This window comes from Rutilus rutilus, assembly GCF_951802725.1.
Source record: "Rutilus rutilus genome assembly, chromosome: 5".
NCBI classification, from domain to species: domain Eukaryota; kingdom Metazoa; phylum Chordata; class Actinopteri; order Cypriniformes; family Leuciscidae; genus Rutilus; species Rutilus rutilus.
In genome coordinates this window covers 8,650,964-8,668,474 of record NC_140213.1, presented here as the reverse complement: position 1 = coordinate 8,668,474, position 17,511 = coordinate 8,650,964, and the positions used below count along the sequence as shown (strand labels likewise).

General features: G+C 37.7%; 1 protein-coding gene across 2 annotated transcripts in view; it reads left to right on the top strand.

Annotated features, from left to right (window-relative positions):
• Window positions 1–16,845, top strand: part of veph1 (ventricular zone expressed PH domain-containing 1) — a 145,021-nt gene extending 128,176 nt beyond the window's left edge. The window contains exons 14-15 of one of the 2 annotated variants that reach the window (XR_014627454.1): window positions 2,426–2,715; window positions 15,175–16,845. Coding sequence is in view for 1 of the 2 variants with exons in the window: in XM_084409462.1 (XP_084265588.1) it covers window positions 2,426–2,662 (237 nt within the window). In the remaining variant the exon portion in view is untranslated. Of the gene's footprint in view, window positions 1–2,425; window positions 2,716–15,174 lie in introns of those variants that run through there. The other variant, XM_084409462.1, reaches the window with a different exon arrangement.
• The last annotated feature ends 666 nt before the right edge of the window (window positions 16,846–17,511 follow it).

The window sequence follows — 17,511 nt, the reverse complement described above, 5'->3', positions numbered from 1 at the left end:
AAGACAAGCAATGAAAGTTATTTAGATGCAAATTAAGGCTATGTCTGGTTAAACATTTTTGGAAGAAAATGCACCACGTACTTTTGTCAATGATATAAGTTATAGCTAAAAGATTGTAAAAGCTTTCAGTTCACCCTGCCTAATTGTAGTTGAAAAGTCAAATTAAGCTTGATTAATGATATACTGTGACTGATCAGATAAACTACAGCATCGAGAATATAACTCCCATGTGTTTTGCAGCATTTAAAATTTTAGTCATAGTGTGTTATGCGAAAAAACACACATAAGAAATTATTGCTGACAGCACTTTTATTTTCAGAGAGTTTTTTCTTTCACACAAAAACACAACAGTGAGTGTCTTTCAATGCTTTTAAACACTTGTTTTCTTGTTCTTTGTCATATCACAAATTATGTGTATGAACACCGGTAAGCATTAGCCTCGATAGAGACGTAGATAGTAGTCGTGTCTCCTTCATTGCGTATTTTTATATTTTGAATATATCCTTCCACTGCATACTGTAACCCCTTTTGCCTCGATCTGGAGGATATCGCGGAGGTATTGCTCCAAAAAAGTTCACTGACACGCACGGGTATACCTCTTCCCGTCATGGCAATCTGTCGCGCTGGTCGTGTTTGACCATTTGTTTGTCGGACGTAGCAACAGTAACTAAGGGGGGCGGGGCTCTGCGAAAGGTCAATTGGGACCATGCATGCTGTGAGCCTCCAACCAAGATTGAGTCTTATCTAAACCCAGAATTTGTGAAAAAGAAGTGTGCTAAACTGTATTGGATGTGCACTTGTAGTCTACTTGAAATATTAAAAGCATATTTAAAGGAACCGTATGTAAGATTGTGGCCAAAACTGGTACTGCAATCACTTTCAAATTACTGTAGAGCAGTGTATCCCCTCCCCCTCCCCCCTGACTCGAGGTTGCCAGATAGGCTGCAGGATCCAGCACGAACGTTTGTAGCTGCAGCTGTGGTAACTAGAGCTGAGCTGGCAACCCGGATGCCGAAACACTACTGACTTCGTGATTGGTAGATAGGTGGAGGGTGGGGCATCAGGCCAAAACACAACATGACAACATCAACATCAGTTGAGGGCTGCAACTTCACTTTTAAATGACAATATCCTGGCCGGACTACTGTCGTCAGTGATATAAGTATTTGAAATGAACATGATTTCTTAATGTCTAGTGACATATCAGGGCCATTTTATGATTAATTGAAATACATTTCTTACATACAGCTCCTTTAAAAAAAAAAAAACTGAACTTGCAGATAATATAATATTAATGAAATAAAAGGCCACTTAAGTGTACTTAAAGGGTTAGTTCACCCAAAAATGAAAATTCTGTCAGTAATTACTCACCCTCATGTTGTTCCAACCCCGTAAGACCTTCGTTCATCTTCGGAACACAAATTAAGATATTTTTGATTAAATCTGAGAGCTGTCTCACTCCTCCATAGGCTTCTAAGACATTATAACTTGCTGGCCCAGAAAATGTATTAAAGACATCGTTAATATAGTCCAAGTGACTCCAGTGGCTCAATCTTAAGTTTATAAAGTGACGAGAATACTTTTTGTGCGCAAAAACAAACAAAAATAACGACTTTATTCCACTTTTCATTTCCTTCTCTCTGTGCCTCGAGTCTTTTCACGTAGTGTTTAAGCGTAGCGCGTCTGTGCACGTCACCACGTATCACACAGCGTCGCCCAATAGTGAGCCTACGTGGTGACATGCAACAAACTTATAAACTTAAGATTGAGACATTGGAGTCACTTGGACTATATTAACGATGTCTTTAATACATTTTCTGGGCCAGCAAGTTATAATGTCTTAGAAGCCTATGGAGGAGTGAGACAGCTCTCAGATTTAATCAAAAATATCTTAAATTGTGTTCCGAAGATGAACGAAGGTCTTACGGGGTTAGAACAACATGAGGGTGAGTAATTACTGACAGAATTTTCATTTTTGGGTGAACTAACCCTTTAAAGAGAGTGTAACACACTCACACACACTTATAACACTTTGTAATAATGTCTAATTAAAAGTTGTACTTCAAAAACACATTTTAAGCACATGTTTTTTTCATTCTTTAAACTCTGAATGAAATTGAATGATGTCGAGGCTGTAATGTGATTGGTTATCTAGGCACATGTGATCCAAGTTAGCCATTACGCTTTTTCCAATGGTAGAGCCACAGACCCTCATATCACCCAATAATAAGACCATCTCAGTCTCCATGAACCGAGCTGAGTGTCAGATAAGAGAGACATAGAAAATGTTTAGAGCGGTGGGTCCCCAGGACCAGGATTGAAAACCACTGACACCACTGGCTGTGTTCCATTCAAACCTATCTGAACATTAGAGTGTAAAGCATTAGCTCTGATTGACGGCACTTTTTCCCTCTTGTACTCACAGAAGGACGAGCTGGACGACAGCACAATTGAACTTAGCAAAGTGCAAAGCGTTAAGGTGGTTGCAAAGAAGAGGCGGGACCGCGGGCTGCCCAGAGCCTTCGAGATCTTCACCGACAGCAAAACCTACGTGCTGAAAGCTCAAGATGAGAAGCATGCGGAAGAATGGTTGCAGTGCATCAATGTGGCTGTGGCCCAGGCCAAAGAACGCGAGAACCGCGAGGCCACCACATACCTGTGACGCCTGTTCTGCCGAGGATGCTGTCATACAAACTGGCATATCCAGCCACATGGGTACGTCTTATTGCTACGTTATCTCATTACAATGGTTTAACAACATCAACGACAAAGGCCTTGTCTCAAAAGCCACCTTCAGCTGTTGCAGCCTTCCTCCACCTAAATTCTTGCAATAGTAGGTCACAGAGATCGTCGGTTAGTACTTCGTAGGGTGGGCTTGGCAATGGGCGTTAAGGGCCTTCTGAATCATGAAATGATCAATGGGACTTCTCGGACAAACGATAGGAAAGGGCACGAGGCTAGAAGTCACCAACATGTGCGTCATTTGGGGCATGACCAAAGAAAAGAGTGACATCCAATGAAGCTGAGAAACATCTGTTCCACACTTCGCACTGACAGTCGTTGTGTGGGTCATATCGTATGTTTTGAGAAACAAAAATGATGATTTATTAAATCTTTGTCTTCCAGAAAAGTATAGAATAGTCAGAGTCAGCTATCACTTACACTTAGGGTTGTTGTGGTAAACATGTTAACGCATACAATAAATCAGTTTAACACTGTTAATTGTTAAACCTTAGAATGCATAACCCTACAAATCTACACGAATGCATAAAGGGGGTCAAAGTGATTCGAAATGGAATGAATGGTTTTCTTCAGAAAATGAGGTGTCCTATTAATAAAATAATAATTTTAATGTAAAATAGTTTTAATATAACAAACATGTTTATTTGTCCACATTCCTTGTATATATGCATTACAAAAGATGGAATTTATTCTTTTAAAAATGCACTTGTACTCTTTCTAAACAAACTTAACTCAAATTTAGATCTACTTTAGAGTATATTCAAGTTTGATCCTTTACTCCCCACATTTCTCACAGACCATTTGAAAATGATCTTTGCAGGCAGAGACAGATCATTTCACATAACATTTGCACCTTTCTAAGCATAACCTTTGGGTAGAGTTTGCACTTCTTTCTTTGTTTGGCCCTTTAGCTATCCTTTACTGTGCCCTTTCTCTACTCATCTACTGCATCTAAAATCACATACTGAGTAGGTTCTACATTTGAGAACTTCATGACTGTTAAAAAAGTATGCATATGTATAGTATGAATAAAGTATCATCAAGCTTGAATGTGTGTAGTATGAGTGCGATATGAATGTACTACGCCCCTTTATGCATTCTTCGGGTAATGATACCAAAAAAAAAAAATCCTATAACCAAGAAATATGAAAATTACATTGAGGATCAGAATTTTTTTTTTTTTTGAAGGATTAATTAAATATTCATGGATTCATGGATACAATTTTTAAAAAAATCACAGCATGCTGGGTCAATTTGACCCCCTTTATGCACCATTACCAGATTTATTCAATTTTGATGTTATATACTATGTTTGGTGTCATTTTCCTTTTTGAGAAATATCAAATCTGTCATTTTTTGTGCAAGTGAGATGAGGAACATTTATGACATGAGCAGCATCCACTTGAATGTATTCTTGTTTTGTTCTTTCCTTTAAAAGGAACCGAATGCGTTAACATGTTAACTACAATTATGTGCCGAAATTATAATTTTTACCAAAACACAGAAACCAAAATGAACGTTTTCGTGACATTTGCTCAAGCATACATTAAATAATGAAGAAAACAGGTTAAGTAAAAATATAATGAATATGTAATAGAGTGCATATTTAATAAAACATTTTCTAGCTGTCTATCAAGCTCTGAACAATGAATAGCTTTCCTGAGGTAAATGTAGCATTATGTGACATTGTTTACAAGCTGTTTTATTGACATCTTTCTGCGGTTGAAACACTGATTGAGCGATTACATGAGAGTAAGCTGCAGTTGTTTCTTTCAACATTCCTTCTAATTTTCATTCATGTTTATTTTGTGCTATAACTAGTAGTAAAGTGGAAGAGAGTGATCTGTGACACCACATTAAAGCTGCACTGTGTAGGATTTTCTCCCATCTAGCGGTGAAATTGTATATGACTACCAATTGAATATTACTTTCTAGCTCCTCCCATTCCGAAGGCGTTTTAACTCCTACGGTGGCCGTATTGTTTCAAATCTGCCGGCAAACGCGAGCAAATCTCCCTCTCGCATTCGTCACGGTGTCACTGCGTGTAAAAACGCAAAATGCGAAGCTTGTATGTCCCGCTTTGTCTAATGTATTTTCAAGATGGATGCGCAACATGGCTTCCGTCATTCGAGCGACTCGCTCGTATGTATTCTAAATGGCAGATTATACACTTACGAGAATACTTAATTAGTTGGTTGAAGTGATTACACATTAATGAGAACGTATAATTTTGAAATAACAACGTGTTTTTTGCTAAAAATCAACTTAAAATATTACACAGTGTAGCTCTAAAGAGCATCAAAACCAAATTTATTGTTTGAATTTTGTTATAAAACTGACAGCATTCGAAAGCTCAGACTTAGTTTCATATCAAAAGTAACAAAGCACCAGGCTTTGTTTTGCATAATCGCATTAATAATCGCTTACTGTGGTCGGTAGGTGTGGTTGGATGGTACAAATAATTTTTAATGAAGTTTGTTCACGCATTAACTGAAAACAGCATAGACTAGAAGATCTCAGTTCAATAAAAAAGATTAATTAAAAATGGGAAATCGATAAAGTCAACCTCTCCCTAGCACATACACAGCTAATGTTTACTTGTATCTTATCAGCCATTGGAGAATCACTAATTAATCGTCACCTTTTCGGTTGCCGAAATTTCGCTGCATCACTAACTACAACTAAATACAACCATAAATGGTTTAATTAATTGACAGCCCTACTTACAGTAAGCATAAAGTCTTCATAATCTTGAATTCCCAGAATCCAGCAAGGGCCACCTTGACAGTAATAATATTATTCTGCATTAAACACTCAGTTGTCAAACCATGTGGATGGTTACAACATACAGCAATAAAAGAAATAAGCTGGATTGTGTTTTTACCAAAAAAGGACCAAAAGTATCAAGAAGTGCCTCCAATAATCAGCGCGTGGAAGCGTTCACCGCTGGGGATACAAATGTATAAATGGAGTGGCAAAACAGATCTTTGTACACAGTGTTCTTTGGCTACAGGATCTTGCGTGTCTGTAATGTTGATCAATGTCTTCTTGAATAACACAGAGGACCTCTCCAAAGTTCGAGGGAACCGTATAACAGTGGTGGTGAAAAATTCGTTCCACTGGTGTCTGTTTCCGTGCTGTGTTTTGTGGGCTAATGTGGGCATTTATGTCTCCAGGCTTGTTTGCTGGCAAAAGTTTGTCTCTTTTTCTCTACAATTTTTATCCATGGATGAATACTAATTATGTTGTACAATAATAGTGATTCAAATACAAGCCTTTTATTTATTTTTTGTTGTGCAAAGGCAAATTAGTAGTAAATGAGTGACATCGGGTCTCTTACACTGTATTCTGTGATATGTGATCGAATGGTTTGGCTCTATTAGGTTTAGATTCAGATTCAAATCAATCAAAATGTTATCATTTTTCTGCTTCAGTGAGGGTGTAGTTTCTGCATTTTTTTTTTTTTATCTCAACACGCTAATCATTTTAAAAAAATGCAGTGGAAGGAATTAATAAAGTTTTTTTGCAAGTGTTATTTTGGTGCCCGGTTTAATAAAGGATATATATATATGGACAATATATATCCAGAAATATGGATACAATATGGACGTATTGACAACGTAAAACATTGTTACGTATTTACAGCTAAAGAAATATCATAAAGATATTTGTATAGTTGCATTTTTACAGATACATTTTATAGATAAATTTAAGATCACTTATCCCTAACTGTTACCCCCAAACCTAAACATAACCATTTTACAGAGAATATTAAAAGAATATATAAAATGTAATGGACACACATATGTAGGCCTACAATGACAATTTAGTGACAATATTCAATAAAAAGTACATTTTGAGCAGCTATTCCCACTCCTACCTCTAAACCTAACCATAACCATAACCATTTCTTAAAAATATGTACAGGTATAAAGAAAAACATAACAGACAAGTGTAATCACAATAATTTATTTATTGCAAAAGTGTAAGACAAAGTCATTTACTCTGTGATAAACTGACCACTATCGTTTTTCATTTGGGCCTTTTCCTAATTGTTTTATTTTATTTGTATAAAACATTTTTTGGCGTTTGTTTGAAAATTTCAGCTCATGAATATTTAATGAGGCATGAATTGAGGCTTTTTATGATTGGTTGTCTGCTGCTAATGTTGCTAAACTGCATTTCATTGTGTCACACTAAATATAGCAAAAGTGTTTCTTAACCCAGGGTTAAATGTAGCTTTTAACCCAGGGCTAAAAAGATGTTAACTCAAGGTTAAGCATGAAAAGCCCTGTTGTAGTTGAAATTTTCAGCATCCAAAAACACAGATGTTTCTTGTTTTCCTTCACAGTGTTGAGTTACTCTGTTTGTTTATTTGAGTTGACAACATAATCCAGCCAGGATGCATATCAACATCTTGTAGCATTTATTTAGATTTCACACCCCTAATGGTCCATAACAGATGAGTTTTCAGCTCAGCAAGGTGCTTCAAGGCCCCAGGATGTGTGAAGATCCAAACTGTCTTATGAGACACACATCCATAGTTTGTTACAAAGTCATTTACCAACTATCAACTTTCTTCCGGTCATCTGATAAGACCACTTTTTTCCATATGTTGGGGTCTCTGAGCCAAAATCCTATTTATTTTGAAACAAAATTGGTTTGTTTTTGGTTCATCTGATTTCAAATGAACTTTCAGGCAGCTGTATAAATATCTGTCCAATTACACGCTAAATGAAGGTGTGCATATGTGCACTCTGTGACCTGAGCAAGGCTTTTGTTTGTGTTGTTTCTCTTGAGGGACGAATGTCTATTTTCTCTGTATTGAATTCTGTACTATGTGTTCTCTATTTTAAAATAATGGAATGTACAATGAAGGAACTACTGACTGCGAGCTCCAATGTTTCAAAGAAGGTGTTTTATATATATATATTTGTATTAGTAAACCTAAAATGTACCCTAATTACTCTCTTAAAAATTGTTCTTGTTGTGATAGACTAAATATCTTATTCCAAAGAATTTTGATATCCAATTAGCTATGTGAGCTAATGGATAATGTTAGTAGCCATATCTATTTAAGCATTGACTTGATCAAACACAATTCACATTCTGACTTCATTCTGTAATGAAACACCCACTTTTCCTGATCATGATTCCCAGTAGATAAAATCAAATCCACCCAGAAATATGTCAAATCCTCCTTGACTTTTAGAATTTTAGGAATGATTGTGAACATGAAGAGCACATTGGTAAAATCAAATGTATTTGTTAGTTATTGTAATTCATGTTTTAATCCATTTGGTTACACTTTATTTCAATGATCCGCTTTAGACATTCTAATAACTACAAGTAACTTGTCAACTAACTCTTATTAGAGTATTATTAGACTGTAGTAGACTGTTAGTAGAGACTGTTAGATTAGGCTTAAGGGTAGTAGAATAAATTGGCGTACTTACAAAGTTACTTATAGTCAGTAGAATGTCTGTTGGGGAGCATCAAAATAAAGAATTAGCAGATATTAAGCAGACAGTTTACTAATACTCTAATGAGTGCTAGTTTACATGTAGTTGCAAAGTTACTTATAGTCGTCAGAATGTCTAAGCTGGACAATCAAAACAGTGTTACCATTAATTTTTATTTCTTTTGATCTGTATGTATTTCAAGTGTTTTTAACTATTTGAATAAATACAAAATTAATATCAATTTGTTTCAGATTAATGTTACTTGACATTTACCCAAGGCTTAAATAGTTTCCTTTAATATAGAGACGAGCAGTTTCACTAAATCTACCCATTTATTGACTAATTTAATGAAAAGAAAATTGTGCATGTTACATGATGGCATAAAAACTGATCTATTTGTTTCCATAAATAAAGCATTAGCGTTATTATTAAGGCAACATTTACTTTCATGAAAACTCTAGGACGAGTTACATTTTACAAGTGCCACTATTATGCTATTTTAAAGGTTCCTAATTTTGTTTTGGATGTCTCCTACAATAGGTTTACATGCATCCAACCTCAAAAAACACTTTCATTTTCTCATAATACACATTGCAGCATCACTTATTTTCTTACAGTGTCTGAAACGTTTCGATAAAGGATTCAGACTCTCTAAACCCCTCCTTTCCGAGAGACTACTAGGCTCTGATTGGTCAAATGATCCAGTGTGTTCTGATTGGTCAACCACTTAAAGGGGTGGTTCAGAATTTTGGACATCGGACCTCATTTACAAGTTAGCCTGTGTGTTATTTATCAGTGGAGACAGTTGTCAAAAATTTTCACCCAGTCCTTCCAGTTGCATAGTTCGCCGGTGCTAGGCTAGCGCGAGTCAACGGTATCTGCTAGCCTGCCATTAAAAACAGTTTTACCCACTCCACAGTACACCAAAAGCAAATAAATTATAACGCCAGACTACCGATGTAAATGACTGTTGAGAGAATAATGTTAAAAATCAAACTACCCTTTCATCGCATTGCAATAGTTATACTTTGTTCCCTGTATTTATTAGCACAGTCTACAACAGCGGCGAAGTGATATTAAGTTACCTAGGCAACCGAGAGAGCCGGTCCACATGACAATCACGCAAGTGTATTTACCTGCCACTGACACTCATCACTACAGCAGAAGCAGAGTATATTTCACGAAGAAATCAACAAGACATAGGACTATGGCCACGTTTGAAAGCCATGGCAAAGTTTTGGACTTTGGAGACAATGCAGGCGAGGAATGTGTGTTATTCAACGAACCGTAACTTACATGTATGAGCCGGAATACACAGACGAATAACTAATCAAGATGGATGCTGAAAGGGCAGAAATAGAAAGAATGTCTGTCTGTAGAGACAACAGCAGCTGGAGATGCCGTAGAGAACCGGGACAGAACATCGGGAGACCGGTGGTGCCAGTGCAGAAAATGTATAGCTACATATAGCTAGCTAGACGTCCTGACTGTAGTGCGCTTCTGTTCTGTGTTTACTTTTCGGCGCAGTACTAACCGGAGCAAAGTAAAATTCCGCCGCTGCTGAGAAACTAGTTCCTGTAAATGTAATGCGATCATTGAGATGCAAGAGTTTGATTTCTAACATTATTCTCTCAACAGACATTTACATCGATAGTCTGGCGTTATAATTTATTTGCTTATGGTGTACTGTGGAGTGGGTAAAACTGTTTTTAATGGCAGGCTAACAGATACCGTTGACTCACGCTAGCCTAGCACCGGCGAACTATGCAACTGGAAGGACTGGGTGAACATTTTTGAAAACTGTCTCCACTGATAAATAACACACAGGCTAACTTGTAAATGAGGTCCGATGTCCAAAATTCTGAACCACCCCTTTAACGCATGTGATGGAAACGAAATGGCCATTACCATATCTGAATTTCAGCTCTAGATCTTCCTTATCACTATAGATACACAGTGATATTAACAGTAACGATGGTGTCGGTTTTACAGTATCAGTTGGAACCCGAGTCCTCATGCTTTTGAAGTGCTTGCAAAGTGGCAAAGTTGCTTTCGCAGTACAGAAAACAGCGTCTTCTAGACATGTTGACAACACAAACCAAACTCTTCCAGGCCTCAGCTACAACTACAGTGTTCGAGGCAGCCAATGAAGATCGGCTGGCAGGTTACACTTTATTTTGATGGTCCACTTTAGACTTTCTACTAACTATAAGTTACTAGTCAACTACATGTCTATTAACTCTCATTAGATTATCAGTAGACTGTATGACTGTTAGGTTAGGGTTAGGTGTTTGGGTTTGTAGAATAAGTGTATTTGCAAAGCTACTAATAAGTAGAATGTCTGTTGGGGAGCATCAAAATAAAGTGTTAGCAGATATTAAGCAGACAGTCTACTAAAACTCTAATGACCGCAAGTTGACATGTGGTTGCAAAGTTACTTATAGTCAGTAGAATGTCTGAAGTGAACCATCGAAATAAAGTGTTACCAGCTGGCATTATGCAAATTTGTTACAAACCTAAGTAGGTTCGTGCTGGAAATAAGACTGGAATTACTGACGACTCGTTTCAGGCAGTTCAGAACCAGTTCTTTCTTTTACGAGACAATAACCTCATTTATCAAGCACTTTAGTCTTTGAAACTTGTTTTAGAGCTTTTCATTCACAAACAGCTATATTACACACTACATGAAAGGTAATATCCGAATAAGCATAATAGGGGCACTTTAAAAACAAATTGTCTTGGTTTTGGGATTTTGAAAACCCTCAAGTTTAAACTATGTTAACTTTGTGAAGTTGACCTTTTCCTACTTACTTTAGTAGTTTTTCATGTTCTTCACACATCAGACAGATTGTACATATGGGTTGAACATTCATTTTCTGCTGTGTGCCTGAACAGCAGTCACTTCTGAACACAGAGGAATACACAATATGACAGTGTTTAAACATGATATGACGCACTTCAGCACCCTTAAGTAGACACAGCCACTTTTCAAAATGCATCCATGTTTAATCCCACCCAACAGACCAGAGAGACACTGGAAAGATTGTGGACCTGCTCCAACATGTGCATGTGTGGAAGCAAATTACACCGTTCCTAAAGCCAACTTGAGTTGGGAAAACATGAATAAGACCCTTGGGAGAATAGTGTTCTGTCTGAAATCTTCTCTTTGAGTTAACTTGGAAAATAGTTTTCTGTTAGGTCTCCCCCACTCAGCATATAGAGATCCTACTGACACCGTGACCTGAACAAACGTGATGCGGTAAGTTTCCAGTGACAACCAATTTATCTGTCCACACCAAACGCAAAACAGCTGTGCAACGTGACACAATCACAGCCAATCAGAATATATTTGATATTTAATGTACACTGATCAGGAGCAGATCTTTGGAGGGAAAACATTTATTTTTCATCCCATTGGTGCATAGACCTGTATTGCACAATGACTTATGAAAAGGTCCTCATATTTCAGCACTAGGCAAAGAGACGGCTTCTCCAGATGCCATCACGTAGCAATTAAATATACAAATATGCAGATCATCATCCCTTCTCATAACTCACTGAGCAGTGTTTTGGACGAGTGTGACTTCCCAGTGGACAGGACAAGCATGACACCCAGGGATTGACAATATGTCCTGTCACTTGTTGCATGGTTATAGAGTTGAAAACGTCTACATTCTGACGATTTGGAACAGAACAGTTTGTCCCAGGAACTTTTTTCCCCCGAACCTGTTGCTTTCTGCATTTCCACCAGCGCTTAAGTCCCACCCCGCGAAAGTTCCTGAACTTGGAAAAAGTACCACATCGCAAGCAGGGACTTTCTGAGGGGGAATTTTTTTACCCGGAACTTCATTTAGACCCTGGTTCCTGCGGTCGAAACATACCGAGTACCACCCCAAAGTTCCTAGTTCCTGGGGAAACGTGGCTTTTGACAAATTATAACGAATTACCAATTAAGTACTTATCACAACATTATTGGTTGTCTGAGACGTAATCAATCATCTTTTTTACTCTGAAGTGAAGTGACGTGAAGGCCAAGTATGGTAACCCATACTCAGAGTTTTTTCCCATCCAAATTAGTGCACACACATTAGGAGCAGTGAGTAGTGAACACACACGCACACTGCAAACCGTGGATACACACACCCGGAACAGTGGGCAGGTATTTGCTGTGACCCCGGGGAGCGATTGGGGGTTAGGTGCCTTGCTCAAGGGCACCTCAGTCATTTCCTGCTGGTATTGAGAATCGATCCCGTGACCTTCGGGTTACAAGTCTGACTCTCCAACCATTAGGCCACGACTTTCCCCAAACTGAATATAGTCATAAAATGCATCACTAATTACTCAAGGAACTACTAGGGATCTGTACCATTATTTTAAAGTGAAAAACAGATGAGGTGCTGACTAGATGTCAAAGGGTTACGGTTACAATCGCCTTTGAAAATATCACCTTGAGGACAAAAGAAAGCACAAGCAAAGGTCATCTTGTAATGTAAATAAATACACTTCCAAAGGAAATGACAGTGAGAGGTTGGAAGAAATGGAAGCTTTAGCGTAAGTTCTACCAGGAAGACTCAATTGTTACGTCACTTATTACTTTCTCATCTAACCAATCGTGTTCTAATACTTGAAGTATAAAAGATCGGTACTTACACATGTCTGAGTTCGCAGATGCTGATGCCTACATTCACCTCCATCATCCCCACCACCACCAGGCTGGTGCCTTCCCATACCTCCCGGGGGGTCGGCTGCGCCCCTGCCTTCGTCTTCAGACAGGAAATGCAGGATCCGTTACCCTCGGGTTGCGAGTTACGGACGGGGCCTACGCCAAAGAACTTTATATCACAATACTTGCTTGCTGGTCCGTCATTTTGCCTCCCGAGTCTTTCTGGTAGAACTGCATCTATGGTAGTTGAGGAAGAGTTTTTGGTTTGTGACAGCTCAGTTAAAGGGTTAGTTCACCCAAAAATGAAAATTCTGTCATTAATTGCTGTTGACGCAGTGTAAACGGTGCAGTGCTCCTGGGTTCTACGTCAGAATGTCGGTTCATTATTGGTCAAAGCTGGTCAGCGTCACATGCATCACACACATGACCAGAACCCAGAACCCAGAAGCGCTGCACTGTTTACACTACATCAACAGCGTAGGAGAATGACGTGGAAGAGAAGAGATTGTTGAAAAATGTTGTTATTTTGGGGGGGGGGGGGGGGGGGGGGGGGTTTCGCACAAAAAGTATTCTCGTCACTTCATAATATTAAGGTTGAACCACTGTAGTTACAAGGACTATTTTAACGATGTTTTTACTACCTTTCTGGGCCTTGAAAGTTGCAATGACGTAGCTGTCAATGGAGGGACAGAAAGCTCTCAGATTTCATCAAAAAGATCTTTATTTGTGTTCTGAAGATGAACGAAGGTCTTACGGGTTTGGAACGACATGAGGGTGAGTAATTACTGAATTAATTTGGGTGAACTAACCCTTTAAACCTCAAGCAGCATAGCATTACTAACTTTCATCCAAGCTGGATGAATTCTTAATCCTTTATGTTTCAGTAACAAATTCAGTTGACTTTCAGTCGGTATTTATTAAATTGATGCATAAAGCGAAATGTGCCAAAGTTTGTCGCAAAACAATTCATAATGCAAACACATTGTAATAAATATTATGCTATAGTGGGCAATAGTGTAAACTTTATTCTACTGTATTGTCATTTTTCTCTTCCAGATCAACTAACTTGAATTCACAGTTTAAGTGAGTTAAAGTTAAACTGTAGACATGACCGGAATATGTCTTGTTTTATGAGCACATCTGAAACCCCTTTCCTTTTCTGTCCTTCTATTTTTCTCTCTCTTCTTTTTCATTCTGGTATGGAAACCTGCTTTTCAAACAGTACCTGTTGGATGAAATCATTACATTAATGCATATGGAAGATTCAAGGTTTACACAATCAGTTCTTGTATTCCCTGGGAATGAAACCCATGACCTTGTCTTTGCCAGGGCCATGCTGTTTAAACTACAGCAAAATCACATCTGAACTTTTTTTCGTAGAATATCCTTTTTCACTCAAAAATTCCATCAGATTAGGGAAGTAAAATAGGTTGTGGAAGTTGTTTCCTGTTGACTTTGTATGTATGTACAACGGGACAACGCTTATATGTACTTGCATACAGATGTTTCTGGCCTAAGATATATATTTGTACATGCTGTTTTGCATGGGTGCTCTTCTAATCTAACATGACAAATGTACACTGCAAAGGTGGCACAGAAGCACTTCTGAAGTGGCAAATTAGGTGTTTAATACTGCTCAGACTGACTGTTTAGTCATATGGAGGAATGGTGTAGGTATATCATCAGAACCGGGAAGTCTAATTCGCTGCTGGTTCCTTTGAGATTTTCCTATGGGTTTTTGATTTATGTGTAAAATAAAGTCTGTGGTAACTTAAATTACACACACCCATAGCAAAAACACAAATTTTGAAGCAGTTATGTTCATTTTTGAAAACAATACATTTTTAATAAGTAACTAGATAAGTGTACGTTGTAGAACAAAACGTCAAGGTATCATCAAGTTATGTTTACCACAGGATTTATTTTACTCATAAATCAAAGAACCCCATTATGAGACCCCATAGGAAAATCTCGAAGGAACCAGTGGCAAATTAGACTTATGGGTTCTGACATCATGCGCCACTCTATACATGACTGACTAACGGGTAGTATAAATGCATTTCTTTTTTATAAATGCAAAGTGATTTCTACTTTGACACCTGGGGGCCTTATCTCAGCCGTGTAAAAATGCCTTCTGTTTCACATACAAGCTGCTATAGAGCCATCTGAAAAGAAAACAATATCTTAAACGCGATCCTCTTCTTTTGAGATGTTTCATCACTTGCACAGTGTTGGTCTCTTCAAATCTGTAACACAGTGTATTAATACAAATTTGCTATTGAATTCCAGATATTTTCTCTCCCTTAGAGACACATGCCCTACTCTGTGAGGGGTTGTTTTTGGACATCTGTGGTGCCAAGACACATCCTGGACGTGTGAATTGAAATCAGTCGTTTGCAGAAAATCTTCTCTCCAAGGATGATACATCTTTGTTTGTTTAAGTCAGTTATGCACCTCATTAAATCCCAGAATTGACTGTTGTTCAGTGGTTCCCTGAAGACTGAAGGAGAAGAATAAAGAAACAAAACACTTAATAATAAAATGTAAACACTTTGGAAGTTGCATTAGAAACAAATCCAATGTAAAAATCCTTGAGTGGGACAAAAGTGAAGTCGACGTACTCTAAGAGAGGCAGCATGTGTTTTCAATTGGGTCCTCTGGCTGTGATTTGCTTAGAGGCCCTGTGGGGTCCCGCATGTGTCTTAATTACCTCAAATGTTGCTTTAATAAGCCTTTCTGTAGAGCTTTGCCTCTACCTGATTTGACTTCTGGCTCCAGAGAGGCTGATTTGTGACGACGACGTTTGCACCATCAGGCGTTTCAAATAAATGACAAAAAGCCGAAACATACTGGTTTAACTCTGCAAACTACATCACTGTACTGCACACATTGATTTTTCTACAATAGAAATGCTTTATTTTTTATATACTTAGCTATGTGTAGTGGCCCAGACAATATCTAGACAATCTTAGCTTATCATTTATTTACGTTTTTACCCACTGTTTTTCTTTGAACTTTTGCCTTTGACTATTATTTTTCTCTGACTGATTGAAAGACAAACCAAAGAGCATTTTCTGTGACTTTCTACAACAACAAAACTAGAGAATCGCAACAAAGTTTCTTCAAACACAGATACTGTATAATAAGATGTTGTCTGCCATGGTGAGCATCTAATTTTTTTTATTAAATGAGCCATTGATTAGCACACAAACCCCAAAAAAACATAATGCAACCTTTTTTTTACGAGATTGTGATTTTGTATAAATTCATACAATGTGAATTATATGAAAACGTATGATATTTAACAAAGAAAGAGCATTAAAATGTCCACACCTAACCCCAACCCTTTAAACAACCATCATTAGACTAGCAGATCGTAAGAAAAACCATACGAATTCATACAAATGCGCCACTATTTTGCCAAAATGTAAAATAGTTCAAAATTGACATGAGATGTATCACTTTATGGTGAATAACACCATAATATGGGACTTATATGGGTAAGTAAAATCCCTAACCCTATAACCCTAACCCTAAATGTTCTGTTTCTAAAGTCAACATCCTTAAAAGCTATTGTGTAATTCCCACACTTCCCATTAGCATCATAAACAACATCATCGCTTCACATTTGTCATTTGATTTATGAAAGTCACACATTCTTCTCTAAATTATGCGTTTACATTTTCTTTACACATGTCCGTTCAGTAACCTGAATGCTCTGTACTTTTGTAATATGATGTTTGAATTATTATCCAGCCATTGACTCCCTCCATCTGTTAGGGCTCTTAATGGGAAGTGCTGTGTCAGCAGACCGGATAACGTGATAGCTCTGTGAGAGCTAAACATTATGTGAAAGCTCTGGCAGATTATATGAGCAAAACCCCTGCACACCAACAGGCTGGCCAGTTTCAGAGTTTGGTTTATGAGCCATTCTAACATGGATTATGGTATCCCATATTAAACCACAAAGATTTCGAGAAAGCCTTGCTCAATGACTTGGATGGTTTGTATCTGCTTCTAATGGATGTCATAATCACTGAGTGGGGAATCTGGGAGTTGTGTACAGCCATATAGACTAACCTTTTATATGCTTGCCATGAAGTAATGAATAACTGATATATGAACAAATATTGCAGTCGCTTATAATGGGAGTTCAAATGTGTTCTCATGCTGTATCTATTTCATGGAGTTTTCTCTTTTTAAAGCATGCTGTTTATTATTTATTCAGAATATATCTGTTTTGGTAACACTATTTTGATAGTCCCTTTTGAACATTCTGTTAGTAACTCGGCAACTACGTCAACTAACTCTCATTAGAGTATTAGACTGCTTAATATCTGATAACTCTTTATTGTGATGGCCCTCAAACAGACTTTCTGCTGACTATAAGTAACTTTGCAACTACATATCAATTTATTCTAACCCTACCAGTCTCCTAATACTCTAATGAGAGTTAGTTGATATGTAGGTGCAATGCTACTTATAGTCAACAGAATGTGTTAAAGGGACCATTGAAATAAAGTAAAACCTCAGTTTTAAGCAAATCTCTTGTTTCTTTTAAGCAAATGCCATGTTTGAATATGCGGAAACACAAATGAGATCAAGTGGATTCAAAGATTCCCAGAAAATAGTAACTTAAATGAA